Source organism: Hippocampus bargibanti, linkage group LG04 (assembly GCF_051943395.1).
Source record: "Hippocampus bargibanti isolate YZ-2025 linkage group LG04, ASM5194339v1, whole genome shotgun sequence".
Lineage (NCBI taxonomy): Eukaryota > Metazoa > Chordata > Actinopteri > Syngnathiformes > Syngnathidae > Hippocampus > Hippocampus bargibanti.
This window is the reverse complement of record NC_142737.1, coordinates 32,870,911-32,897,189: the sequence shown is the minus strand read 5'-3', so window position 1 is coordinate 32,897,189 and position 26,279 is coordinate 32,870,911. Positions and strand designations below refer to the sequence as shown.

At 44.1% G+C, this 26,279-nt stretch overlaps 3 protein-coding genes across 3 annotated transcripts in view; 1 reads left to right on the top strand and 2 right to left on the bottom strand.

Annotated features, from left to right (window-relative positions):
- The window catches only part of LOC148899792 (uncharacterized), a 130,591-nt gene that overhangs the window by 66,299 nt on the left and 38,013 nt on the right, over positions 1-26,279 (top strand). The window lies entirely within an intron of this gene.
- On the bottom strand, positions 1,385-9,851 carry LOC148899797 (uncharacterized). Its single transcript, XM_088995233.1, has 3 exons — positions 9,630-9,851; positions 4,652-4,933; positions 1,385-4,508 (listed from the first exon to the last, which is right to left on the bottom strand). The coding sequence occupies exons 1-3, from the start codon at positions 9,805-9,807 to the stop codon at positions 3,004-3,006; spliced, it is 1,965 nt and encodes a 654-aa protein (XP_088851359.1). The 5' UTR covers positions 9,808-9,851; the 3' UTR covers positions 1,385-3,003.
- Positions 17,542-26,233, bottom strand: LOC148899796 (uncharacterized). The gene is made up of 2 exons (XM_088995278.1): positions 25,932-26,233; positions 17,542-20,582 (listed from the first exon to the last, which is right to left on the bottom strand). The coding sequence occupies exons 1-2, from the start codon at positions 26,056-26,058 to the stop codon at positions 19,285-19,287; spliced, it is 1,425 nt and encodes a 474-aa protein (XP_088851404.1). The 5' UTR covers positions 26,059-26,233; the 3' UTR covers positions 17,542-19,284.

The window sequence follows — 26,279 nt, the reverse complement described above, 5'->3', positions numbered from 1 at the left end:
ACAGCCAATCAAACAGGTATAAGAGTGGTGCTTCAAAAAGCAGCTCTGGAAAATGGAGAAAAGAATGATGGTCTAGTTTACAAACTAGAAAAATCACTTTACGGTTTCAAGCAATCTGGCCGAAACGGGAACAAGGTCTTACATGATTATTTAACCGATAATGAGTATAAGCAAAACCCAGGTGATTATTGTATGTATGCCAAAGAGTCAAGAAGTGACAAGGTAATCAAAATCATATGGGATGGTGATTTCATTATTGATGACTACCAAACAATTGTGTTTAAATGTGAAATGTGTAAGACAGAGTTCACATGTGTAAGACAGAGTTCACATTGTTCTGTTTATCTTGGTTTACATTACAGCAAACTGAGTATAAGTGGGGGTGTTGAGAAAGTTAGATTGTATCCTCATTTTATGTAATGCTGTAATACTGAACTGATCTGGCAACCTAGCCACGACGGGACATCACGTGACTTGACAGCGATAAAAGCCAGTTTGTGGGTCTATTTTTTTTTTGACTTCTCGTACGACGATGAACGCAGTGGTTGCTGTCTGTGCTTCGGCAAATAAATATCCTACTTGTATGATCTAAACAAGAGGACCTTCTCGACTCTTTATTCTCCCAAATGCATCGCGAAAGCGCTGAAGATCTCAACAGAAATTATTCAATTTGCAGGACGACTAAACATTTTTAGGAAGACAAGATAAGATGCATCTAAAATGCTGTAGGAATATTTCTCATCCAACCGTCTCAGAGTTAAATAGTTCTAAGTTCCGCCATATTTGATTTTGTCTTTTGGAATTTTTCAACAAAACAGGAGCCAGCGACAAATTGCGACACAATTAGGCTTGATCAAACGTAAAACATTCATCGTTGGAGATGCGATGGCGGAAATCCAGTTTAAGTCAGCCGCAAATGCTAAATTATCTTCTGGTTGCCGTTTGCGTACGGTGATGACATTTGTCAGTTCAAAAGTAGTCAATAGTTATGACTAAAAAAGCAGGGTAACGTGTTGTGATTGATTTGATTACTAATTATTATTATTAATTGAATGCAGTACACATTAGAGTAATTGACTGCAGTGCACATTAGAGGAATTTCTCACCGTTCAGGTTGGTAAGTGTAAAATTGGCGGATAAGTTAAGTGGGCACCGGTGTCAGAAGCATAGCAAATCAGAAAATGAATACAGAGAGAGAAGAAGACAGGCCAGCTAGACTGCTGCTGCTACCCCCATTCACAACAAATGAAGCAGGCTAGCCAGTAGCTAGCAGTAATCAACGTGTGACTGTCGTTGTAGTATGTCATTTTTATATTTTATCCATACTGTCGGGCAAAAAAAGAAAGTGGTCGGATGAATATGTACGACATTCTCATGTATGGGAGTGAGCGTCCGTCCTATCTGCATGATCTGCAACGCCAGGTTGAGCAACTCTAACCTAGCACCAGCAAAACTAAAGGAACACTTCTTCACACTGCATGGAGACGGGGAATACAAGAACACAACACTTGCTGAATTCAAGGTGAGGAGCTAGATTCCATCAAAGGGCCACTCTGCCTACTCTTGGATTTGTACCTGTTGGCAAAGTTGATGCATTGTGTTGGTTTTGTTCTTTGAACAAGGTGATGTTCATGCATTGCTAATTTTGTGTAGCAGTAAAAGAACATATCTATGTCTTGTATTTGAAAAAAAAAATCATCGTTTTTACTTTATGATCAGGTTGTTTAATGGTCTCGTTTGTAACGCCGCGAATGCCAAATCGAAGTATGGCGACAAAGTTGCTCCTCGTACGAAGCCACGGTCGCTTGGAAAAGTCCGAAGATTTCGTCGGCGGCTGCAAGCATCCGTTGTCTCACCAACTCTTTCCAAAAAAATTTTTTTTTTGTTCTTTTGACTTCAAGACGGCGCCGCGAGAGTGGCTGCCTTTCCAGCAGCTCATGTATTTCGTTTTTCTACTTTCATTCCTTTCATCACTTTGCTGCTGTGAAATGTAAATTTCTCCACTGTGAGACTAATAAAGGCATATCCAATCCAATCCAATCCAATCCAACATGTCGACCACTCAAGGTTCTTTCTGGTTTTGGGCTGGAAGCTGCGTCTGCTCGCCTAAATCTGGTCTCGTACAGTAGACGTCACCTTGAAACGCGCGAGAATCCCAGAGAGCGACTTGAGCCGCCTCACAGTTCCCATAACACGTGTGAGGCTCCGCCATATTGCGTGTGGTGAACTGCCGGGGTGATGCTCAGCCTGAGGGAGGCCGTTTTCTCAAAGGCAAACTGGGATCAGCCACACGTGGAAGGGGCAAGTAGTCTTTTATAATGGACGCGTGAGGGAATAGAATGAACAAAAGGATTCAGGCAGGGACATAAATGTAAGTTTGAAAAACTAAATAAATGAAATAAAAACAATCAACAAAACGCTTTGAAACGGCTTTGCTCTTGTCTCTCTCCACGGATATTATTTTCCCACCAGGCGGACATGTATTTGCAAGCATCTACTTTGACGAGATTTCTTCCGAAATTTCCACTCATGTTTTTTTAATGACAAAAGAAATAACAATAAGACACTCCAGTCGAGGGACCTTGTCATACACAAACATGACAGAGATCAGCCACCAAGCCGGCAGAGCACCGGTGTCAAAGTAAAGTGTGGTGTGGTCCGCCACATCATTTTCTTCGGCCGATGAAAGCAAATCAGCTTGCTAAAGTCCCAACCAAAATGTCAACATTTACGAAAAACCAAAATTTCACACTGTCACATGTAAATCACAAAAACAGTCTTTAGTTTGGACTTCAAATTCAAAAACTAGTTTTTCATTCATTTTCTGTGCGCTCTGGATACACACCAGACGAGACCTTCATGTGCTTATTTTCTCCAGTCGAACAAAGAGATCCGATCTTACGAGTCCGGTTCCGTAGGCTCTCAAAGAGGGTTTGAAAATTCTGCTGCTGCTGCATCACGTCCCTTTGGCGAAGGTGTTTGATGCTGGTCGGTCGGCGTGGTTTACTTGTCGGCAGGGTGCGTGCAGACGTGAGAAGTCAAACTGACCTGGGTGTAGCTTTCGCCACACACTCCGCAAGCGTTGGGCTTTACTTCCGTGTGATTTCGCATGTGCAAGACCAGCGACGTCTTTTGAATGAAGGTTTGGCCACAAGTGGAGCATCTGAAGGGTTTTTCACCAGTGTGCGTCCTCATGTGCGTGACCAGCGTTCCCTTGTGGGAGAAGGGCCGGCCACAAATGGAGCATCGGTAGGGTTTTTCGCCGGTATGCGTCCTCATGTGCGTGACCAGCGTTCCCTTTCGGGCAAAGGTCTGGCCGCAAGTGGAGCAAGTGAAGGGTTTTTCTCCCGTGTGCCTTCGCATGTGCGAGACCAGCGCCGTCTTTTGGATGAAGGTCCAGCCACAAGTGGAGCATCGGAAGGGTTTTTCGCCGGTGTGCGTCTTCATGTGCGAGACCATTGAGCCCTTTCGGGAGAAAGGCCGGCCACATATGGAGCATCGGAAGAGTTTTTCACCTGTGTGCGTCGTCATGTGCGTGACCAGCGTTTCCTTTCGGGCGAATGTCCGGCCGCAAGTGGAACAAGTGAAGGTTTTTTCTCCCGTGTGCCTTCGCATGTGCAAAACCAGCGCCGTCCTTTGGATGAAGGTCAAGCCACAAGTGGAGCATCGGAAGGGTTTTTTGCTGGTGTGCGTCCTCATGTGCGAGACCATTGTTCTCTTTCGGGAGAAGTTCCGGCCGCAAGTGGAGCATCGGAAGGGTTTTTCACCGGTGTGTGTCCTCATGTGCGAGACGATTGTTGACTTATGGGCGAAAGTCCGGCCGCAAGTGGAGCATCTGAAGGGTTTTTCACCGGTGTGCGTTATCATGTGCGCGACCAGTATTTTCTTTTGGGTGAAGGCCCGGCCGCAAGTGGAGCAAGTGAAGGGTTTTTCTCCCGTGTGCCTTCGCATGTGCAAGACCAGCGCCGTCCTTTGGATGAAGGTCAAGCCACAAGTGGAGCATCGGAAGGGTTTTTCGCCGGTGTGTGTCCTCATGTGCTGGACCATTGTTGACTTATGGGCGAAAGTCCGGCCGCAAGTGGAGCATCGGAAGGGTTTTTCGCCGGTGTGTGTCCTCATGTGCGGGACCATTGTTGACTTATGGGCGAAAGTCCGGCCGCAAGTGGAGCATCTGAAGGGTTTTTCACCGGTGTGCGTTCTCATGTGCGCAACCAGTACTCTCTTTCGGGCGAAGGCCCGGCCGCAAGTGGAGCAAGTGAAGGGTTTTTCTCCCGTGTGCCTTCGCATGTGCAAGACCAGCGCCGTCCTTTGGGCGAAGGTCTGCCCACAAGTGGAGCATCTAAAGAGTTTTTCACCCGTGTCGTCGGTGTCGTCGTCTGAGATCGGCGCCAGGTGATCGTCTAGCTGCGACCATTCAAACAATTCGGGTGCTTCGTCTTCATCCACTTTGCTTTTCGGGCGGCCACCGGTCGGGACCAATGCGCTCACGTCGGCCTTTTCCCCCTTCTCTAAAGATTTGAATACACAAAAAATATACAAAATCTGATTTTTTTTGTTTGATCCTAAAACGTGCCAAGAATTGAGATGCAGGAAATGTTTGTTTGCGCCTGCGACGTTACAGCCGCCATGTTTTTTGACTACATGTCATTACCTTCACAATCGGCGGCGCTCCCCAAAGCGCCTTCTGTGTGATACCCCGAGGGGGGTGTCCCGCGGCGATCTTCACTTGGACCGCCGGGATGAAGCTTTGACCACTTGGGTGGTGGAAGTCGGTCGTCGTCACTCTCTTCGGAGACGCCATCTCGGGGCAAACTGCTGACATCGGCCTCCTCCTCTTCCTTTTTAATCTGGGGGGCTTGTGGATAGTCCAAAGCGGAGCTTCCCGATTTCACGTCAGGACCTTCTTCCCGACCACCAATCAGCTGATTCACGTCTGTGAGGACACAAGCAGGAAGTAATTCACACATTTAAGAAATGATGGAGGAGCAAGGGGGGCAGTGTTCGGTGTGTTTGATGGTGTGTGTGTGGCAAAGTCATGTTTGGGTCATATCCCCAACGATGAGAAGGTTTCTTCAGCCGTCATCTGCACAAATTTGAAGGTTTCGGACATTTCGCCTCCTGTCCAAGAGGCTTCGTCAGCGAACTAAAGTCTGACTGGTCGTATCGGCCCTATTTATATATCCCTAATGTCCAGCCATGGCGGCGCCGGACACAGCTATGATAGGTCCGGTATCACCTCATCAGCATTACGAATGTTGCCTAACCTGTTTTGCCTAAGCAGGCTATTGTATGAACGATCCAAATTTCACCTCACCCCACCAGACCGGTTTAATGAAGGATTTTGTTGTTTTATAAGAATCGCTTCTTTTACCCCCCTTTCAAACCATCTATGTTCTTTCGCTAAGATTTTAACCTCATTGTCGTCAAATGAGTGGTTGCTAGCTTTTAGGTGCAAATGTACTGCCGATTGAGGCCCACTAGTATTATCCCTGCGATGTTGATAGAGTATTTTTTTGATAATTTGTTGAGTCTCCCCAATGTACTGCTCTTTACAATTTTCATTCTTACAATGTATGGAATAAACTACATTACTTTGTTTTTCATTTGGTAGCCTATCTTTTGGATGCACTAATTTTTGCCCTAACGTGTTTATCGGTTTGAAATAAGTAGGAATTTTGTGTTGCCAAAGGACTCTTCGGGGGGGGGGGAGTGATTCTTATAAAACAACAAAATCCTTCATTAAACCGGTCTGGTGGGGTGAGGTTCAATTTGGATCGTTCATATAATAGCCTGCTTAGGAAAAACAGGTTAGGCAACATTCGTAATGCTGATGAGGTGATACCAGTGGGAGTGGGGGAAATGGGCCAGTCATTAGTCAGGAATGTAGAAACAATCAGTGGGGCCACAGGGAGTGGTCCTCTGCTCCCCCCAACCTGAGAGTAGGGACCTATCATAGCTGTGTCTGGCGCCGCCATGGATGGACATTAGGGATATATAAATAGGGCCGATACGACCAGTCAGACTTTAGTTCGCTGACGAAGCCTCTTGGATAGGAGGCAAAACGTCCGAAACCTTCAAATTTGTACAGATGACGGCTGAAGAAACCTTCTCATCGACGGACCACTCCTGTACGACTGAGAGCTTACACAGCCGTAATATCCCCTAGGAACTATGGACGTATGCTGTACAAACGGCTGCTCAAATACGCAACAAATGATACAGTTAGCGGCCACAACAGACACCTTACAGAGTTTTTACAGGAAAAACACCTAACCTTTCTAATATGCAGATATTTGGCTGTGAATGTTACATATTTATACAGGACAAAAAGAAGTTTGATTCTAGATGTGAGAAGGGAATTTTCGTAGGTTATGTTAAGTATAATCTAGCCCAGGGGTGGCCAACCAGTCAGACACTAAGAGCCACATTTTTTACTGTTACTGCAAAGAGCCACATCAAGATGACGGCGCGTGAACACGCACCGGCTCCCCTCTCTCTCCCGGCAAATTGGCGTTTTTGTGTTTATTATATTTGTTAAAGTCATTATAAGTGCCTTCCTTGTACGCTGGGTCCATTTCATCTGTGCTGTATGTCATGCATATGAGCATATTTGACAAGAACGCTGACTTTGATAAACATCGGCACACACGAACACCCCATCGCCTCATCACTCACACACATAGACCTCTGCTTAGACAGATTTATTATAAGTATCACATTTTAAATACAAAATCAACAAATATATCGGAAATTGACTCCGAGAGTACTAAAGGCAACAAAGAACACTGTCTTTACACGCACAAACTCAGTTCAACTAAGTTCAAACAAAAATCTAATGATTTACAATAGTGTGCATGTTGCTTAGTGGGACTTCTGGCATTCCTCATGGACAATCCTCAATAAATCTGGCTTGCATTCTGTTGTTACCACTCGAAGCGATTCTTTTACATGAGTGTCAGTCAGAACGGATCGATGCTTTGATTTTACAAGTTTCAGGGTAGAAAACACAGACTTGCAGACGTATGCTGACCCAAACATTGAAAGTATTTTGACATTGGGGTATTTTTCCATTGGCACGCGTTTCCAGAACTCAATGGTCCCTTCCCTTAAAGCAGGTTTCAATTGATCTTCCTCACAAAGATCGATCATCTCTAACTCAGCCGCAGCTTCATCTGTGACTAGCGGGGCTTTCAAACAGTCCATCTCCGCATTAAACGTGTCGACAAGGAACGTAATCTGCGGCCTTTTCAGTTGTAGATCGCGGAATCGGGTCACAAAGTTTTCGTGCAAGTTTTCAACCACTGTTGCATATCTGGCTCTGTGCTTATTCAGGGCGGCGCTGATGACTTGCCCGCTGGCTTTTAGCAGAGTAGAAAAATGTGTTTAATCTCCCTTTTGAATATGCGCCCTGAACAGCTTCAGTTTGTTGACAAACGCAAACACACTTTGCACCAAGTCAGGCAGAATTTTTGACTTACCCTGCAGGGTAAGGTTCAGTTTGTCCAAGTGACACAGCATGCCGACCAAAAAAAGTCACTCATGGTCCGACAGCACGGGAAAGTCCTTGTCTTTCTCTTCCATGAACAGTTTCACGGTCTCTGGGTGCTTGGTAAATTTTCGGAAAAAAATATCTGCTTTTCAGTCTGAGTTTTTATGAGTTTGAGGAATTCTTGGTCGATGTTCGCGTGGAGTGAGATGAAGTGGCGCTGAAGATTTGACGCTTTGAAATGCGCCAATGACGCCTGACATATAAGGCAGAATGGCTTGCCCTTACGCTAACAAAAATATAAACTCTCCCACTCTGTTAAAAACGTCCTGTCTTCATCCTCATATTTTCGTTTAGCTGTGCATTTTTTCCCTGCCATTTTGAGAGCGAACTTGACACAAATGAATTGTTTACGTCGTAAACAATTTGTGTCGAGTCTCTGACTGGTTGACGTGGTTTATGACATAAATGATTCATTTTCATCTCACGCACATGCGTGTTAACATCACATGGTAAGCTTGATACCGTACTTTCACGACTATGAGGTGCACTTAAAAGTCTTCGCGACTCTCAGGTGCCCTTAAAAGTCGTACATTTTCTCCAAAACATGCAGCGCGCGCTATGGTCGCGAAATTACGGTCCATAGAGGATGAATGGCAGCGCCAGCGCCAAACATTTTTTACGCTTGTCATGTGGATGCCCCTTAAGAGCCGCATGAAATCAGCCAAAGAGCCGCATGCGGCTCGGGAGCCGCGGGTTGGCCAAGCCTGGTCTAGCCTATAATGTCTACTACCCTGAGACAAGAAAAGTCCTGAGTCATAGACTGGTGAAGTTTGTCACGAAAAACCGCACAGATGGTCAGACTCAAACAGGTTGTGATATGTGGGACGACATTCAGAGTTTCAGTAATATACCTCCAAAGGGAATCAAGGAGAGTCAGGGACAACTTGAGAAAAGCAAAGAACCGAGTGCTGAAGAGACAGTAGAGACAGATCTGACTCAGACAGAACATCAAAGGAGGTGTCCTAAAAGACAAAGAAAGGCTCCAGAATATTTAAAGGAGTACCTATGTAAAATTGAATGTGATGACAAAACCGAAAATATTGACTATTTCTACAAGGTAACTTATGGTGTACCTTGGACTTTTAAAGAGGCTATGCAATCTGAAGTCAAAAATGTGGGCTACTGCAATGGAAGAAGAGATGGAATTCCTGACAGAAAATGAGACTTTCACTCTGACCCAGCTATCGAAGGGCAAACAAGCAGTGGGAGGTCGCTGGGTGTATACGGTGAAAGAAAACCCAGATGGATCTAAGACTTGTAAAGCCAGATATGTAGCAAAAGGATGTGTTCAAGTGGAAGGAATTGACTACAGAGACATTTTCACCGACAGCTAACATGACCTCTATTCGATGATGTGCAGGAGGATCTTACCCTACACCAAATGGACATGAAGACTGCATATCTCCATGCCCCAATGGACTATGTGGAGCAACCTGAAGGTTTTGAGACCAGGTCACAAACAGGAGAACGTTTGGTAAGTAAGCTCAGCAAATCATTGTATGGCTTAAAGGAGTCAGGGCGTAACTGGAACATGTTACTGGATAATCACCACATAAAGAATGGCAAGCCATTAACTCTTTGAACTCTTTCAACAGTAGCCAAAATGGAACTGTATAGTGCCACTTAGTAGTTTTTTTGACAACGATACTAGTGCAGCGTGTTCTACCGGAAACAAATTCCTTGTGTGTTGTACATACTTGGCAATAAAGATGATTCTGATTTTGAGTTCCCAGACCAATGATTCACACTGCTGTGCATTACTTCTCTCGTGAGTACTTTCAATCGCTACGAAAAGTTAGCATCTTGGTTACTGTTAAAACGCGAGGACTGCCGCCAGAATGACGAGCGCAACAAATTGGCTGAACGCTAAATCTAAAATGGCGGCACTCCAAAACTGTTGTGTGTCCGATCAAATTAAAGCACAGCGAATCGACGTCTTCCGATTCAAATTCAGACGTTCGGCGTCTCGTGCGGCCGGGTCAAAATCTAACCAGAAGACTGGGGACTACCGTTTCAACAAAATAAAGCGTTGGTTTGTTAGTAACGCCGCGAATGCCGAATCCAAAAATGGCGGACAAACCTTCAAGGCGTATCACAATCCGGGTCTTGCAAACCGCCTCCAGTTGCCGTCGGTATCGCTCGCTCTCCTCCTTCGCTCGACAAATTTGCTCCTCGTACGAAGCCACGGTCGTTTGGAACAGTCCGAAGATTTCGTCGGCGGCCGCAAGCAGCCTTTCCCTCACCAACTCTTTCAACATGTCGACGACTCGGGGTTCTTTCTGGTTTTAGGCTGGAAGCGGCGTCTGCTCGCCGAACTCCGGTCTCGTGTTGTTGACGTCATATTGAAACGCGCGAGATTCGCTAGAGCACCTTGTTCCGCCTCACCGCTCCGGTAACACGTGTTAGGTTCCGCCATATTGCGCGTGGTGGAACTGCCCCGGGGTGATGCTCAGCTTGAGGGAGGCAGTTTTCCTCGTAAGAAGCCACGGTCGTTTGGAACAGTTTGAAGATTTCGTCGGCGGCCGCAAGCAGCCTTTCCTTCACCAACTCTTTCAACATGTCGACGACTCGAGTTTTTTTTCTGGTTTTGGACTGGAAGCGGCGTCTGCTCGCCTAACTCTGGTCTCGTATTATTGACGTCACATTGAAACGCCGAATCCCCGAGAGCGAGAGCGACCGCCACGCAGTTGCTGAACACGTGTGAGGCTCAGTCATCTTGCGGATCTGGCCGGTGGTATCGCTCAGCTTGTGGGAGGCCGTTTTCTCAAAGGCAAACTTGAATCAGGCATATTTGTATGGCCGCTAAGCATGTTGGAAGTTATCATGGACGCACGAGGGAATAGAATGAACAAAAGGGCACATTTTTAAGTTTGGAAAAACTAAACGACCAACAAAAGTTTTGAAATTCATGTGCTCCTCTCCATGTAGATCGTGTTCCCACCTGGCGGCCATGTATTTGCAAGCTCCTACTTTGACATACCTGCCAACTTTTGGAACCAGAAAAGCCGAGTAATGCGCCGGCGCCCAGGTGCCGCAGGCCCTGGTCGGTCCAGGACAAAGTCCTGGTCAGGGGCTCAATCAAGGCAAGCGATTTTTAACATTACAGTTACTTAAAACGAGGCTAAAAACACCATCCAAACGTTGATCAATGTCAAAGATATATACCTGTGAAAAAAATACCCATATTTCTACTTGTCAATCGATAACATTGGATTGGATTGACCTTTATTAGTCTTGCAGTGCAAAATTTGACATTTCACAGCAGCAAAGTTATGAAAGGAATAGGAAAGGAAGTAGAAAAACAAAATACGGGACCTGCTGTAAAGGCAGCCACTGTCGCGGTGCCATCTTGAAGTCAAAAGAACAACAAATATTAATAACAAATATCATCAATGTCGTTTGAAAAGTACAAAGAATTGTAAGGCATTGTTAGTCACTTGAAATCTGCGCATTTAACCTCCATCTTGATGGCTTTAATTTGAACGACATCCAAGTGAACATTCAAGATGGTTCACCTCAGCGAATCATAAACATGTTGAATTTTCAGATGTGCATTTGGTTCACAGGAAACACTTTGTGTACTAAAAAGACTTATGAATGGTTATATATATATACTCTTCAATGTTAAAAAAAAAACAAAAAAAGATACAATCGTTATAAAGTGTACAAAAAAGTGTCATCATGTACATACGAGGCACCAAGGATTGTTCAAATAAATGACTCACAATGGATATGAATCTTAACAATAATAATAATACATTTCATTTCTAAGCGCATTTCAAAACTTTCAAGGTCACTTTACAGTCACAGGATCAGTTTTTCTGTCGGTGAGCAGTGGCAGCCACACGCGCCAGCGTTCACTCAACGAGGAAGTAACTCAAATATATAGAAAGAAAGTTAGCGAGCTAACAGATAGCTAATAGACAGCTAGATAGGTCCCCGAATAACTAATCAATAGCCAGCTAGCTAGCTAGCGAGCCAGCCAGATAGTTAATATATAGACAGCGACCTAGGTACCCGTATAACTAATCGATAGCCAGCTAGATTACTTTAGATTAGATGACTTTTTGCATTCAAGTTTTGATGTACATACCATGAATATAATGAAGTACCGTATTTTCCAGTGTATATGGTGCACCCAAAAGACTTGATTTTCTTCCAAAGATGACCCTGCGCCTTATACGCGCGATATAAATTAATATGTACAGTGAGACCTCAATTTACGAACTTAATTGGTTTCCAGACAGACTGTGTAAGGCGAAAAGTGTGTATCTGGAAAATAAATTCCCATAGGAAACCATTAAAATGGGAATAATCCGTTCCCGGGTTTCCATAAAATATACTTTTCAACTAAATAAGCCGAAAAAACTACACACAACATACCTTATTCTATATATAATAAATGTGCAATTGTATTGTAATGAAAGAAATACACTGCATTGTATCATAAAGTCACTTTATTTACATTTGTGATGGTCATTTATGGGTTGATGGAATGGCGTTGGAGGTCGAAGGTCAAAGGGAATTGCTGTTTGGAAAGAGAGGCGCATTACACGACGACTGTAATTAAAGAAATAAACTGTGCTGAAAAATAAAGTTTTATTTACCTTTTTGATGGTTGTTGATGGCTTATGGAAGGAGAGTCACCTTCCATAAGACCTGTTGGTAACTTAACCTCTGGTGCTGTTCGGTCATGTGCTTCCGCCGAAGATCACTCCGCCAGCCGTGGTGGTGTGTATTATGAAAATAGTGCTTATTATAAGGTTTAATTTTCATAAATTTGACGTTTGTAAGACAAAAATTTTGTAAGTTGAGGTGTTTGTAAGTTGAGGTCTCACTGTATCACGATCACGACACAAACACGCACTGTAGCACAGCGTGCAAATAATTTTTTACTTACTCTCTTATTTAATGCCCATCTATTCATCAGTGCTGAGATTTCAACTCGAACTTTCACAAATGTATCTTTTTTTAATTTAATTATCCAATTGATGATTCACTGATTGGTGAAATAAACACAGCCCCCCTCAAGCATGCAAGCACACCATCCACCTGCTCCCCTTTCATGCAGGAAAGAGTAAACGTGCATGCATGCACACAAATTTTGACAATGATCAATATGCATCTTCATACAACAGCTTGCAAAGGTTGATACTGTATATAGTAACACCACTTTCACTAAAAGGTAAACATTTTGAAACAAACCAGCAGACAATCTGCTGTTATCCTCTCTCTCTCTACATGTCGAGCGCCTCTCATGGCGATCACTTTACTCTCACGGTCATCACTGATATTTTGGATGCATTTTTATGTCCACGCAATCGGGTTGGTTTACTTGTCTTGGCTGGTTCTGCCATTTATATTCTGGTATAACTTTTATTAGCACTTGGACTGGCATCCAAAATCCCCACTTCTCTAGGAGGCGTTTGGAAATTCACTCTGACGCCTGAACACCACTCCCAGACTGAGTATGTTTAGAGAGGCAGAGCGTGCTTCCCAACCAATGGAGCCAGCTGGAAACCGATCAGCAGCTAATGTTAGAGAACTGTTTCTTATTCGACCTGAGTGCAACATTCATAGAGCAACTTCACGGTGTGCAATATTTGTTCCATTTTAAATGTACAGTAAAGTCTCGTTATATCGATATTGGATAGTTGTAAAGGATCTGGGCAGCTATGAATGAGCCCACCATCCACTGGAACCATGGACATTTTTCTTATTGGTCTTGTAAATGTTGTAAATCTCAGAATGGCGACATCTTTGAGAGAAGGCAGCAAGCATTGTAATATTGTTTTTGGCCTGCTTTGTCACATTCTTTATTCACCTAGTGTATAAGAATCCATAAAAAATATTGGTTTGACCATAGGTTTTGAGTAAATAAATGCTCAATGATCCTGACCTGCTGGATAGGTTGAGTAGTTCATGTTTGTCAGCGACTGTGAATTATTAATGCGAAGGGCTACCAGTTTGATACATACTTAAATAAATTGCCAAAAATAGCCAATTTGCTCAATTTACCTTCAAATCTATTGTGATATCATGAGAGGCTAGCTCTCAGCGGGACGGGACAAGAAGTGCAATGGACGACAGGTTTGGATACAAACAAAAGGTTTTAATCAAGGGTTCCAGGGGGAATTCACAAGCAACAAAGGTTTGAATAGTGTCTCTTCCAATACTTGTCAAAATAAAGTCTCTTCTGCTACTTAAATCCAAATAAAGTCTCTTCTGAGGTAAAACTGAAGACGGAGTTCTTTACAAGAGTCTCTAGGCCTCACCCCTCTTGACGTCCTCGTCACGTAGCCTAGCCACCTTAGCTAGGTTCAAATCCAGTGTCCAGTCGTGTGGTCCCAACTGGCAATAAGTTCCACGCAGCAATCGAGCTTGTCTTTCCCCCAAGCTGGGCACTCAGAGGCTCTCTGCCTTAAGAGCCCTGCTTTCCAATCAAGTCCTGATCAGCCGCAGGTGTGTGGGTTTAATTGCTGCCTTCCACCAGGTGGGGCCAAGACTCTCTCTGGGTGGAGCCATCTTAGGGGGATGTATTTGCCCTCCAGGACACAGCCTCTCGTGACATCACACAATGTTATTATTAATAGTGATATTTCTCTATGTGAAGAAACTGATCATGTTAAATGATTTCTCACAATAAATATATAAAGAGATTAAAATCAATATGCAACACTTTATTTTATATTTTCTTTAAGCGAAACTTTTTCAAATGATCACTTTTGTAGGAAAAGAAAAAGTCTCATTTTAACTAACCACTTACACTTTTTGACAAATCATGGACTACTTTGGGAAGGACGCCCCTGGCATGCAAAGTCCATAGCACTTTGGATGAAAACATCATATCCAGTGTTTCTATGAATCAATTAAATACAAAAATACAAAAAGTAAAACATTAACAGTCAGATTTTTAAATAATTTATATCACACTTTGAACTGGACACCAAATCTGTTATCTGTTTCTTTGTCAGTTAGTGGGAAGCCTGGCATTGCATGCTTTTCACCAGTGTGTTGTACTCTGGTGTGTAACTTGACACTGCAACTCTAAGTGAGTCTTGTAGATGTGCATCAGTGAGTCGTGTTCTGTGTTTGTTCTTGATGAAATTCATGTCAGAAAAGGCTGATTCACAAAGATAAGTTGAACCAAACAGTCTTGCAACCTTTATAGCTGCTGTGCATACACCACTGTACTTTTCTGTGTCAATAAAGTTGGTGCAGTCTGATGGGCTTTGAGGGGGAGGTCATTTTGCAGTGTTACAATTTCCATCTCTGGCTGTTCAGCATCCAGGCTGAACATTGCACTTAACTGTTCAGCAATACATGATATGTCCACGTTCATGAAAGGATTAGAAATGAACGACACACATGGCTCAAGCTGATCAAGGTCACAAAACCTGTTCTCAAACTCTTGCCCAACTCTGTTTATGACCTGAGAGTACTTTTCTGCAACTTTGTCAAAGGCCTCAGATGCAGAAGCATTGTCTTTCAGCATCATCTGCACTGTAAGTGCACAGAGAAAATGTTTATCTTAGCTTTAAATGCATTTAAAGCACTAATCATATCAGTAATGGTTTTACCTTTGCTTTACAGCTCACAGTTCAAACTGTTCAGTTTCCCAGTAATGTCTGTCAAAAATGCAAGATCAAGTGTCCACTCAGTGTCCTCACCTCTGGACTGCATGAACTCTTTGATTTCACCCAAAAGTGACAAAAAACGAAGCAAAATCCGTCCCCTGCTGAGCCATCGTATTTCTGTGTGTAGTAGCAGGTCACCATATTCAGCTGACAGCTCCTCCAAAAGTTCCTTGAATGTTCTGTGCTGTTTAGCTTTGGAGCGGATGCTGTTAATGATCTTTACGACGGGAGTCATTACGTGCTCAAAGCCGATCACTTTTGCACACAAGGCCTGCTGGTGAAAAATGCAGTGATAATGCAGAAAGTTTGAGTCACCTTTACAGAGAGCGATGAATCCTGTGTGTCGGCCGACCATAGCAGGAGCCCCATCTGTAGTCATTGATACTAGCTTTTCCACCGGCACCTTTTTCTCCACCAAAAACTCCTTGACCGCGTTATAGATGTCAACTCCCCTCGTAGTTGTCTTCAGGGGTAGTATTGTCAGAACTTCTTCTTTGGTGGAGAAATCATCAAACACCATCCGGATGAAGACCATCAGCTGCGCCGTACTGCTACTGTCCACCGACTCGTCACACTGGATGCTAAACCACCTGCATCTCGCCAGATCCCGGTCAAGCTGGTCTGCGAAGTTCCCAGACATCGTCGAAACTCTTCTTACCATTGTAGTTGCGCCGAGTTGAACATCGGAGAGAGTGGAGAGTACATCGGTTCCATACTTCTCGTCTTTAAGTATAGTTTTAGCAATTAACATCATTGCTTCCTTGACAACCTCCCCGTCTGAAAAAGCTTTCTTTTTCTTTATCAAGAATTCCGTAGCTCTAAACGAGGCTTCTGTTGCTTTTTGGCAGTTTTTAACCGCTCTTGTGAAAAAAGACTGCTGTTTGCACAACGCTGCTTTTAACTCACGGGATTTTTCCGCTCGTAGTGCGCTGCCCGGTGGGTAGTTAGCATGGTAGCTTTTGTGACACGTTGTGAAATGTCTCTCCACATTGTGCCGCTTTGCCGTCGCCCCGCAAATAATACACACGCAGGATCCTTTCACAGTGGTAAAAAAAACTCTACCTCCCAGTCATCGTGAAAATGATACGTTTTCTTTCTTTTTTCAGCCATTTTTGGGGTTAACTCCTCTCGTTCTCGCTGCCCCCGCTAGCTCTCCACAAACTCCGCGGTTTACGCATGCCCACATTACTGACCTTTCAACTATACTAGGTCAAAGTTGATTTATATTAAACACTTTTCAAGGCGTTTTTTTTATATTGTTGCCTGTCGGTAGTCAAAGCGCGAAAGCGTATGGTTGGAGGAAAAAAAAAAAAAAAAAAAAAGAACAATAGCAAAAAAATTGATGCAGCTCACCGGTGTTCAGTGGCATTATTTGAGCTATTTTTAGAACAGGCCTGCGGGCGACTCATGTGGTCCTTAGGGGCGACCTGGTGCCCGCGGGCACCGCGTTGGTGACCCCTAATTTACACACATGCGCAGTAGATGACAAATGCAAGGTACGGCAAGTCTGTGCATCCAAACAACCTGTATATAACTTTTGTGGTTAATAAGCCACAGCGTTCTCCGCCATTAACTTTATACTGGATGATAGAATCAAAGCAACATTGTTTCCTATTCGTCGACCTGTCCTTGAACGTGTTCTTTGACGACCCTGTTGTCTTTTTAAATGCGTTTTTGCTTGTCCACTGTGGAGTTCTGTGCTTCACGGGCTCACCAAACAAGGCCGAGTGGGCCCACAGCAGCTACATCAAAGGCATTTCACAATTTTTTTGGCACCTTCTGATTGCCTTATTTTAATATTCAACCTTGTGTTAATCTTCAATCAAATTATGCTTTTTTTGCCATTTTTTCTGTGCATTTAACATTGAAGTCCAATTTCAATTACATTTTATTGAAATTATTTAAACTATTCTTTTACAATTAACAAAATATCATATTGCAGTCAAATTAAGATTAGTTATAACTATATGGCTAGTTGTCACATTCTGGTTGGCGACCAACGGGTGGCGCTGTCGGCACCGCCTCCACTTGCACAGGTGTTGGTCGTTTCAATCAGTGGCAGACTGTCATGTTCTGGTTGGTGATCAACGGGTGGCGCCGTGGGCCCTGCCTGCACAAATGTTGGTAGTTTCAATCAGTGGCTGTTAAAAAGACTCCTGGCATGACCATTTGGTTTCTGCTCATTGCGCTTGCTTCACCCTGACAGGTTTGTTTCATCTTGGCAGATTTGTACTCATGATTTTCTTTGATACTTTGTACTTTTCTATTCAAATGACTTTGATGTTTGAGATTTTGTTCCTGCTGACTTGATTTTTAAACAATTTGTCAAATACACCTTGATGCACCTTCCTGCCTTTTTGGGATCCACCACCATCACCACCTTGCAAACCGTGACAAAAACTGAAAAAAAAAAAATGAGGCTTCAATATCTTGAGCTTTATTCATTTGAATTGTAACCTAAATCTTTTCATCACAGACCAGCGAGGGCGACATCTAAAACAATATCTCGGTCAACTTTGAACAGACAATGCCATCAACAAATCAAATCATATTGATCCATTTTAGTTTTGTTCACTGTTCAGTGACTCTGATGCACATGGGTGCAAGCCAGATACTTGGCATTGCTTTTGACATGCAAGTGCATCCATTTCTGTAGTCAGGCTGCGCGCACAGAAAATCCTCAGGACTGAATCAGACCACTCCCATGTGGTGTTTTGTTCAGCTTCAGGAACCAAAGGAGTTGCTTGCACAGGTATGTGCTCCCGAACATCGAGAGCATTTGCGCAGCTTGGGCACGAAGTTCGGGAAGCGTGTCAGGGAGCTCAGGTGGAAATTGCGCAGCACCAACAGTCATATTTTGACTTGAGCACACTGCAGCTCAATAAACTCCATTTGGAGATTGCTCGTGCATTATACACATCAAACGGAAAGAGGTTGCTAAAAAGTTCAAATCTACATTTTGGGACTTGAAAGTCAGCAAATCGTCAGGCATAAATGCAGACACTTCGAGCTTCGAGTATCGCCAATGCCGCGGCATTTTCGCCAATTAAAACAGACACTTCCGGCACTTGGGCGGCCCAGTAGCCGAGTGGTTAGCACACCGGCTTCACAGTGCAGAGGTCGCCGGTTCGCGTCCCGGTCTGGCCTCCCTGTGTGGAGTTTGCATGTTCTCCCCGGACCCGCGTGGGTTTTCTCCGGGTCCTCCGGTTTCCTCCCACACTCCAAAAACATGCATGGCAGGCAGATTGACAACTCCAAATTGTCCCTAGGTGTGAGTGTGAGAGTGACTGTTGTATGTCTTTGTGTGCCCTACGATTGGCTGGCAACCAATTCAGGGTGTCCCCCGCCTCGTGCCCGAAGACAGCTGAGATAGGCTCCAGCAACCCCCGCGACCGTAATGAGGAATAAGCGGTACGGAAAATGAGATGAGATGAGACTTCCGGCACTCGTCGAAAAATGCTTCCGCAATTGCGGGACGATTGGTGCACATTGAGGATGTCGCACATCGAGCCTGCTCCATTTGCCATCCGTTTGTGTTTTTAGGACACGAACAGTCGATGTCGTCACAGCGTTTTGACGCTCGAATAAAAAATGTGTTGAATTGGGCGTCAAACGCCACCCTTGCGTGGCGCTGTGCCGCTGACGTCGCACATACACAATAAATGGCTGTGCTGACGCCACCCAGCGCTTGACGCGTTCAATGTGTAGGCACCTTTAGTGGTACGTGCTCTGTGATACGGGCCGGCGGGCCAGACATAATACATATTAGAAATCATCTCGCAGACCATATATAATTGTAGTGCAGGCCAAAAATAATTGTAGTGCAGGCCAAGAATGGCCCGCGGGCCTGATTTTGACAAGCTTGCTATACATGGCTGTTCTTTTTTTCAGGCGAAAAACGCCTTACTATACAGTATATAGTAGTTTTTTTTGCCCGTTTATACATGGAAATTTTTTCCTGGTTAATATTTGTTTTTATATAACAGATGATTAAACACATTTCACAATACGTAGGGTGCTGTACAGTCAACGATGGTACAGGGGAGAGAAAAAAAACCTTGAAAATGAGTGGAAAACAATTTTATACAATAACCGTAACTAAAAGTTGGGAAAAAATGATTTCAATGTACCACCAGTGTGGATTCTTGTGTGCCTATTTAATGAGAACCTTTGAGAGTATCCTTTGCCACAAACTGAACAAGAAAAAGGTTTCTCACCAGTGTGCGTTCTTGTGTGGCGATTTAAATGGCCCTTCTGAGAGAATCTTTGGCCGCAATCTGAACAGGAAAAAGGTTTATCACCAGTGTGGGTTCTTGTGTGGCAAATTAAAAGGCCCTTGTGAGAGAATCTTTGGCCGCAATCTGAACAGGAAAAAGGTTTCTCACCAGTGTGGGTTCTTGTGTGGCAAATTAAAAGGCCCTTCTGAGAGAACCTTTTGCCGCAATCTGAACAGGAAAAAGGTTTCTCACCAGTGTGGGTTCTTGTGTGGCTAATTAAAGAGCTCTTCACAGAGAATCCTTGGCCACAAACTGAACAGGAGAAAGGTTTCTCGCCAGTGTGGGTTCTTGTGTGGCTAATTAAACTGCCCTTCTGAGAGAATCTTTGGCCGCAATCTGAACACGAAAAAGGTTTCACACCAGTGTGGATTCTTGTGTGGCTATTTAAAGAGACCCTGTGAGAGAATCCTTTGCCACAAACTGAGCAGGAAAAAGGCTTCTCACCAGTGTGGATTCTTGTGTGGGAAATTAAACGGCTCTTGTGAGTGAAGTCTTTGCCACAAACTGAACAGGAAAAAAGTTTCTCACCGGTGTGGATTCTTGTGTGGCCAATTAATTGTTGCTTGTGAGAGAATATTTGCCCACACACTAAGCAGTGAAAGGGTTTCTCACCAGTGTGGGTTCTTGTGTGGCTAATTAAATGGCCCTTCCGAGAGAATCTTTGGCCGCAATCTGAACAGGAAAAGGGTTTCTCACCAGTGTGGATTCTTGTGTGGCTATTTAAAGAGACCCTGTGAGAGAATCCTTTGCCACAAACTGAACAGGAAAAAGGCTTTTCACCAGTGTGGATTCTTGTGTGGCAAATTAAATGGCCCTTGCTTGAGAATGTTTGACCACAATCTGAGCAGGCAAAATGTTTCTCACCAGGATCGGTTCTCGCATGCTTTTTCAATCGACTTGGATCAGTCATCGTTTTGCCACACAGAGAAGATTTGCAGTGTTTGTTGTCAGTGGGACACGTCAGATCACCGTGACACTCTTCAACTTGACCATCATCATTTTTGGTGCAAGGGTGCTCTGGCTCCTCCTCTCTTTTAATGTTCCGGGCTTCATCTTCTTCCTCTTGAAAATGAGAGGGGTCTGCATTCAGCCGCACAGGACAAGAATCTTTGCTGATGTCTGCATGACACAAAAAGACAGACACACATGCAATTATGATAAAAGTTACCCAGAGTTAAATGAGTTCAGATTACAACTCAAAATGTGACATTAACAGCATGTCACATTCGTGCATTCGTGGTTGATTTCAAGGCTTTGACGCCGGCGTCGAAAAATTGTCTTGTCTGCACGACCTGCTGGCCATTGCTTCCACATCTGATAGCCAACGTGATTCTGTTTAGATCAGGGGTGTCAAACATATGGCCCACGGGTCAGAACCGGTCCCAAGGAGGTTCGATCAGGCCCGCAGGAAAAAATGCATGACATTGAATTATTTTTAATTCGCTGCAATTCATGCATTATCCGCTAAGGGGCGCAGTCTTTCCATCAGAGTAGAAGACACGCCGCATCCTGAGACAGACTGAAAATAGCAGACGGTGTCAATGCGCCATCTGCTGCTTGTTACGACATTGTTAATACCTCGGTCTCTACCTCTCCGCTACACCCTCATTAGCCAAAATGTCGTTATCCAAACGGAGAAAAGGTGATAAGGAGTGTAGAATTTTCAACGAAAAATGGACCACGTCCTATTTATTTACAGAGATGCACGGAAAACCTTTGTGCTTGGTGTGTTTGCAACAAGTTTCGGTATTGAAGGAATCTAATATTCGACGCCACTACGAGACTCATCACAGCGAAAAATATCACGGGTTGCAAGGACAACTGAGAAGAGAAAAGATGGACGAATTGCTGGCGGGTCTGAGGAAACAGCAGTCAACTTTCATCCGGAGTCGAGAAATCGGCGAAGCAGCGGTAAAAGCCAGCTCCCTAAGTGCTAGCGAAATAGCATTAGCATTGAAGCCGTATTTCGACAGTGACTTTGTTAAACGATGCATGATGAAGGCGGCTGAACTTGTATGTTCCGAGAAGCGACAAGCTTTTGCCAATATTAGCCTGACGAGGAATACTATAGCAGAGAGGATTTATTGCATTTTCCGTGGCAATTGACAAGAGCACTGACATCACAGACGTGGCCCAACTGGTCATATTTATTCAAGGAGTTGATGAGACATTGACTGTTACTGAAGAGTTTCTTGAGTTGGTGCCAATGAAGGACACCACAGCAGCCGAAGACATATTCGGGTCTGCCGTTGCCGTATTGGACAGAGTTGGAGTGGACTGGTCCCGTGCTGTCAGCCTGGCTACAGACGGCACGTCATCCATGGTTGGAAGGAAAGCAGGTGTCGCGACAAAGTTCAAAGACAAAGTACAAGCCCTTAATGGAGGAGATCATTTCTGGTGTTGCAAGTCGCTGAAAATGGACCACGTCATGGAGGTGGTTGTTCGCACTGTAAATTTCATCCGGTCCAGAGGTCTGAACCATCGTCAGTTTGACAAACTTCTCAGCGACAGCAACATTACCCAGACGGCCATACCACACTTTAATGTTAGTCAGCAGCTTCAAAACAAAAGTTATGTGATGGAATTCTACTGTTCATACAACTCCATACATTTTCAGTGTGTATTGTATGAAGTTTACAGATTTACAGGACAGGAGAACACTTTCTTCATTACACATTTAAAATCACTCTCCTTAGTTTGTAAGGTGTACGCAGGGATTACATTTAGATTTTATATGCGTATGTGTAAGTGGTTTAAAAATTCCCTTTCTTTAAAAGTCTCATTTAATCTTAAAGTGCATTACTATATTTTTCAGTACCAATTAAAGTTTTGTGGCTTTGTACAATCGGTGGGATCCGTTGCAATGCATATTTGTGAATGACAAAAGTAAATTGCACATTTGTCTAAGGAAATATATATATATATATATATATAAAATATTTTGTAAAAGGATAGTTAATTAAATGTCAATATTTTCCTAATGTTCTTGTGCTTCTTTACACCAAAACAAAGGAAATACATGATATTTTTGCTATTTTTAGCAGAGTATGGTATAATTTTAATGGTCCGGCCCACTTGACATCTCCCTAAGCCGTATGTGGCCCGCGATGCGAAATGAATTCGACATCCCTAGTTTAGATCATGGAGGCACCGAGAAAAGTGCTGCTTTTTCCAGACGTGCTGCTTTTTTCGTGCAAACACAATCTCTTTCTTTGTCGGTCTGTCTCAGCGCGCACACTTGCTTCCCACAGCCACAACACTCACATACACTTTTAGCACCTGCGTGCGTTCTCAGCCGAAGGGCTTCACACCCGTATGTGTCAAGTGTGCAAGAACTTTTTGAATGAGAACATTTTGCTGAACACGAAGCATATAAAGCTTTTTTCATCCTTGTACGTCTGGATGTGCTGGTGCAAACTGCTCAAACAAGCCTACGATGATCAAGCAAAAGGGTTTTTTTGCGTGCGATTTCTCATGCGTCTTTTGGGCGAATTTCTTGGTGCACATGGTGCAGCCAAAGGGATTCTGAAAGGCGCTTGGAAATTAAATGTATTATTATTCCTATTCTCTACTGTGTGCGTTCAGTTATATTAAGTTCATCCTGTCTACTTGATATCTAATTTAAAACAGATTCTTATCTTACAGACAGTGTATTGTCTGTGTTCAAATACCTGACATGTTTCAGCATCTACTTCCACCTTCGTCAGAGTGTCACGGATGTTGTTGTGACGCGCCATTTTCAGCTGGTATTGCTATGGGGGCGTGACCTACCTGTCAGATCTGACAGGCAAGTCACCCCCCCCCCCCCTCCGCTGTCCGTTCGTCCCTCCAGGATACTGCTCCAGGTAGTAGAGAGCATGTTGGCTCCCTCATCCCTGTTGATCGCTTCCGGATTTCAATGGCCTCCCTGATCCAGCGCTGATGTTTGTTTTCTTCGGTGCGAATGACTCTGGCCTTCTCCCAGTCCATGATATGATTTTCTCTTTTGCAGTGTCAGATCTGACAGGTAGGTCATGCCCCCATAGCAACACCAGCTGAAAATGGCGCGTCACAACAATATCTGTGACACTCTGACGAAGGCGGAGGTAGATGCCGAAATATGTCAGGTATTTGAACACAGACAATACACTGTCTGTAAGATAAGAATCTGTTTTAAATAAAAAAATAAATGTGTGCGTTCACTTGTGCTTCATCAGGTTGATCTTGCGGGAGAATCTCTGCCTCTCAAGTGTGCATCTTGACTTGACTTGATTGACACGGCTGTGCATCACTTTTCTCTTGTGAGTACTTTCAATCGCTACGAAAATTTACCATCTTGGTTGCTGTTAAAACGCGAGGACTGCTGCCAGAATGACCAGCGCAACAGGTTATGGGCCTAGTACCACTGGCCAAAAATGGGTTAGACTTTTGTTCGATGGCGATGAGAAACACTACGAGCTCTGGGAGATGAGGTTCCTGGCACACATTGAGGAAGACAGCGAAGAAGCTCTCGCCGAAGACAATAACAGCCTATCGCTGGTCATGAGAGACGCAAAACGTGACGGGAGAAGAGCACTGGAGATTCTCCGTGAGCATTATGCTGCAAAGGACAAACCACGGGTGTTGAGTTTGTATTGCAAACTTTCCTCAATACGAAAAGGCAGCTACGAGACAGTCACAGACTATGTTATCCGTGCAGAGACACCTCATTAAGAAGAGCAGAAGAGCACATTAGTGACAGGCTTCAGATAGCCATGGTGCTAAAAGGGCTTCCTGACTCTTACAAACCGTTCGTTGTGCATGTCACCCATTCTAATGACAGAATGACTTTCGGCGAATTCAAAACTAAGCTAAGAAGTTTTGAAAATACCAAAAAGTAGAGAAAAGGTACCAGAGTGCCAACGAAGACAATGTAATGAAAACCAGCGGCACTACAAAACCGCATGGGAGAGGGAGAGAAAGGAAAATGGACCTGGCTGATATCGAGTGCGACACTTGCGGTAAAAGAGGGCACATGGCCAGGACATGTCCTCGCACTTCCCAGCCGAAAAGAGAGGAAAGAAGGTGGGAGACGCCACATCAAGGCCGACACGGTCGAGGACGAGGCTGCGACGTCATGAAGGGAGCTGGTGAGGAGATCGAGTCAGAGCACACATTCTTCTTCTTCAATCTAAATGACCATCCAACAAGTGGAAACAAGAGAGGTTTCATGGACGACAGTGGCGCCACAGCACATATGGTCAACGACGCCACGAAGTTCAAAACAGTCGACAAGAGCTTCAAACCCGAGGACCACATCATTGAGCTCGCAGACGGAACCAAGGTGAGCGGAATGGCAAAGATGAGAGGAGAGACTGAGGTCTACTTGATGGACAGCGAGGGACGACGCGTGAAGATGAGCTCAAGCAAGCAGTCTACATCCCACCATTTCCGCAGAACATCTTCTCCGTCAAAGCAGCAACAGCAAGTGGAGCAGAGGTCCGCTTCAAAGACGGTGATGACTGCTTAGTCCACAGGGATGGGACAAAATTCAAAACGGAGGTATTTGGTAGAATGTACTACCTAAACACTGTTGTGTAAAAAGGAAATCACGTGCTAAACTTGGTTTTACATGCAGTACAGACTTGAAAGGGTTAATCCGATCAGCCGGTGAGTGGGTGTGGCTGTGGAGATAAATGCTGTCTGAACCAGGTGGCTCTTGTTAGCCAAGGGAGACACGCCGCCGGTGAGTCCACATGTTGCATTTCCATGTCTACCTTTCTGTTGATTTAAACTAAAATAATGTCAAAGTAGTGATTGAAATGATTGTGAATGAGTTGCATTCCTATCCTGTGTTTCTATTTGTAGGTTTATGACCTACTTCACTGCTCGTCTACCAAACAAAAAGAACCAATGTATTCAAAACTCAATCAACAATAAATAACGAGAGTGAGTTGTGTTGTATCAGTGTGGTCCCTCTGGGATCCCTTTCGGTGGGAAAACGTGGTTACGTAAATTGAGCGAACAAACACAATAGAAGAGAAAAATGTCAATAAAGCGTATGGTTGTTTTGATATCCAAACTTGGCAGAAAATATTGGGTGATTGTAACTTCAAAGATGTTGCTAAATTAGAAAAAGTGGTTAAAGGAATGTCTATTAGAGGGAAACACGAGTCGAATCAAAACTGTGAAATATGCACACAGTCGAAGCTGACACAGAGAAGGAACAGGCATGCAGATGCAAAAGCTGCAACTGTGCTACAGCTAGTGCACACTGACCTGTGCGGTCCTATGGAACCGACAGATAAAAATGGCTACAGGTACTCAATAGAATTCACTGATGACCACTGTGGGATTATTTTTCCATATTTTAATAAGGCAAAGACTGACACGACAAAGGCTACCGAAAAGTTTAGAGCCGATATAGCTCCATATGAAAAAATAAAATGCAACACACGAAGCATATTCAAAAAGACTTGAAAACAAGAAAGACGAGCAGTAAAGGCCAACCTAATCTGTGAAGAACAATTCTTGGCTGCATCCTCCAAATGGCGTCCAGCAGTTGACGTTGTCCCTTGTGGTCCTCTTCTTCTTCACAAAGGTCCTTCTCGTCTTCTGGCTTCCTTCTTGCGTCCATTGTTCACACGACAGTTCCAAAATGTTTCGCTTACGATCTCTGCGGAGCGATGCGTTGAGTACGAGGGCCTCTTTGTTAGCGGCTAGCAAACTCGGATACGCTAAAGAAAGTCTCGAAAGTCCAACGTCGAACGAGACGACTTTAATCGGACACAGGCGTCATCTAAAGATGTTCTAACCGAGCAAGATAGTGGTGGGCGCTCCGAGTGGGCGTTTTGAGCA

What these genes read in the sequence shown, in the direction of transcription:
- LOC148899797 (XM_088995233.1), bottom strand. Translation starts at nt 9,807, where the DNA reads ATGTTGAAAGAGTTGGTGAGGGAAAGGCTGCTTGCGGCCGCCGACGAA. An exon ending in GATTGTGATACGCCTTGAAG is followed by an intron (nt 4,934 to 9,629) that starts GTTTGTCCGCCA and finishes GTGTCCTCACAG; the next exon opens with ACGTGAATCAGCTGATTGGT. An exon ending in GAGCGCCGCCGATTGTGAAG is followed by an intron (nt 4,509 to 4,651) that starts GTAATGACATGT and finishes TCAAATCTTTAG; the next exon opens with AGAAGGGGGAAAAGGCCGAC.
- LOC148899796 (XM_088995278.1), bottom strand. Translation starts at nt 26,058, where the DNA reads ATGGACGCAAGAAGGAAGCCAGAAGACGAGAAGGACCTTTGTGAAGAA. An exon ending in AATTGTTCTTCACAGATTAG is followed by an intron (nt 20,583 to 25,931) that starts GTTGGCCTTTAC and finishes TGTGTCATGCAG; the next exon opens with ACATCAGCAAAGATTCTTGT.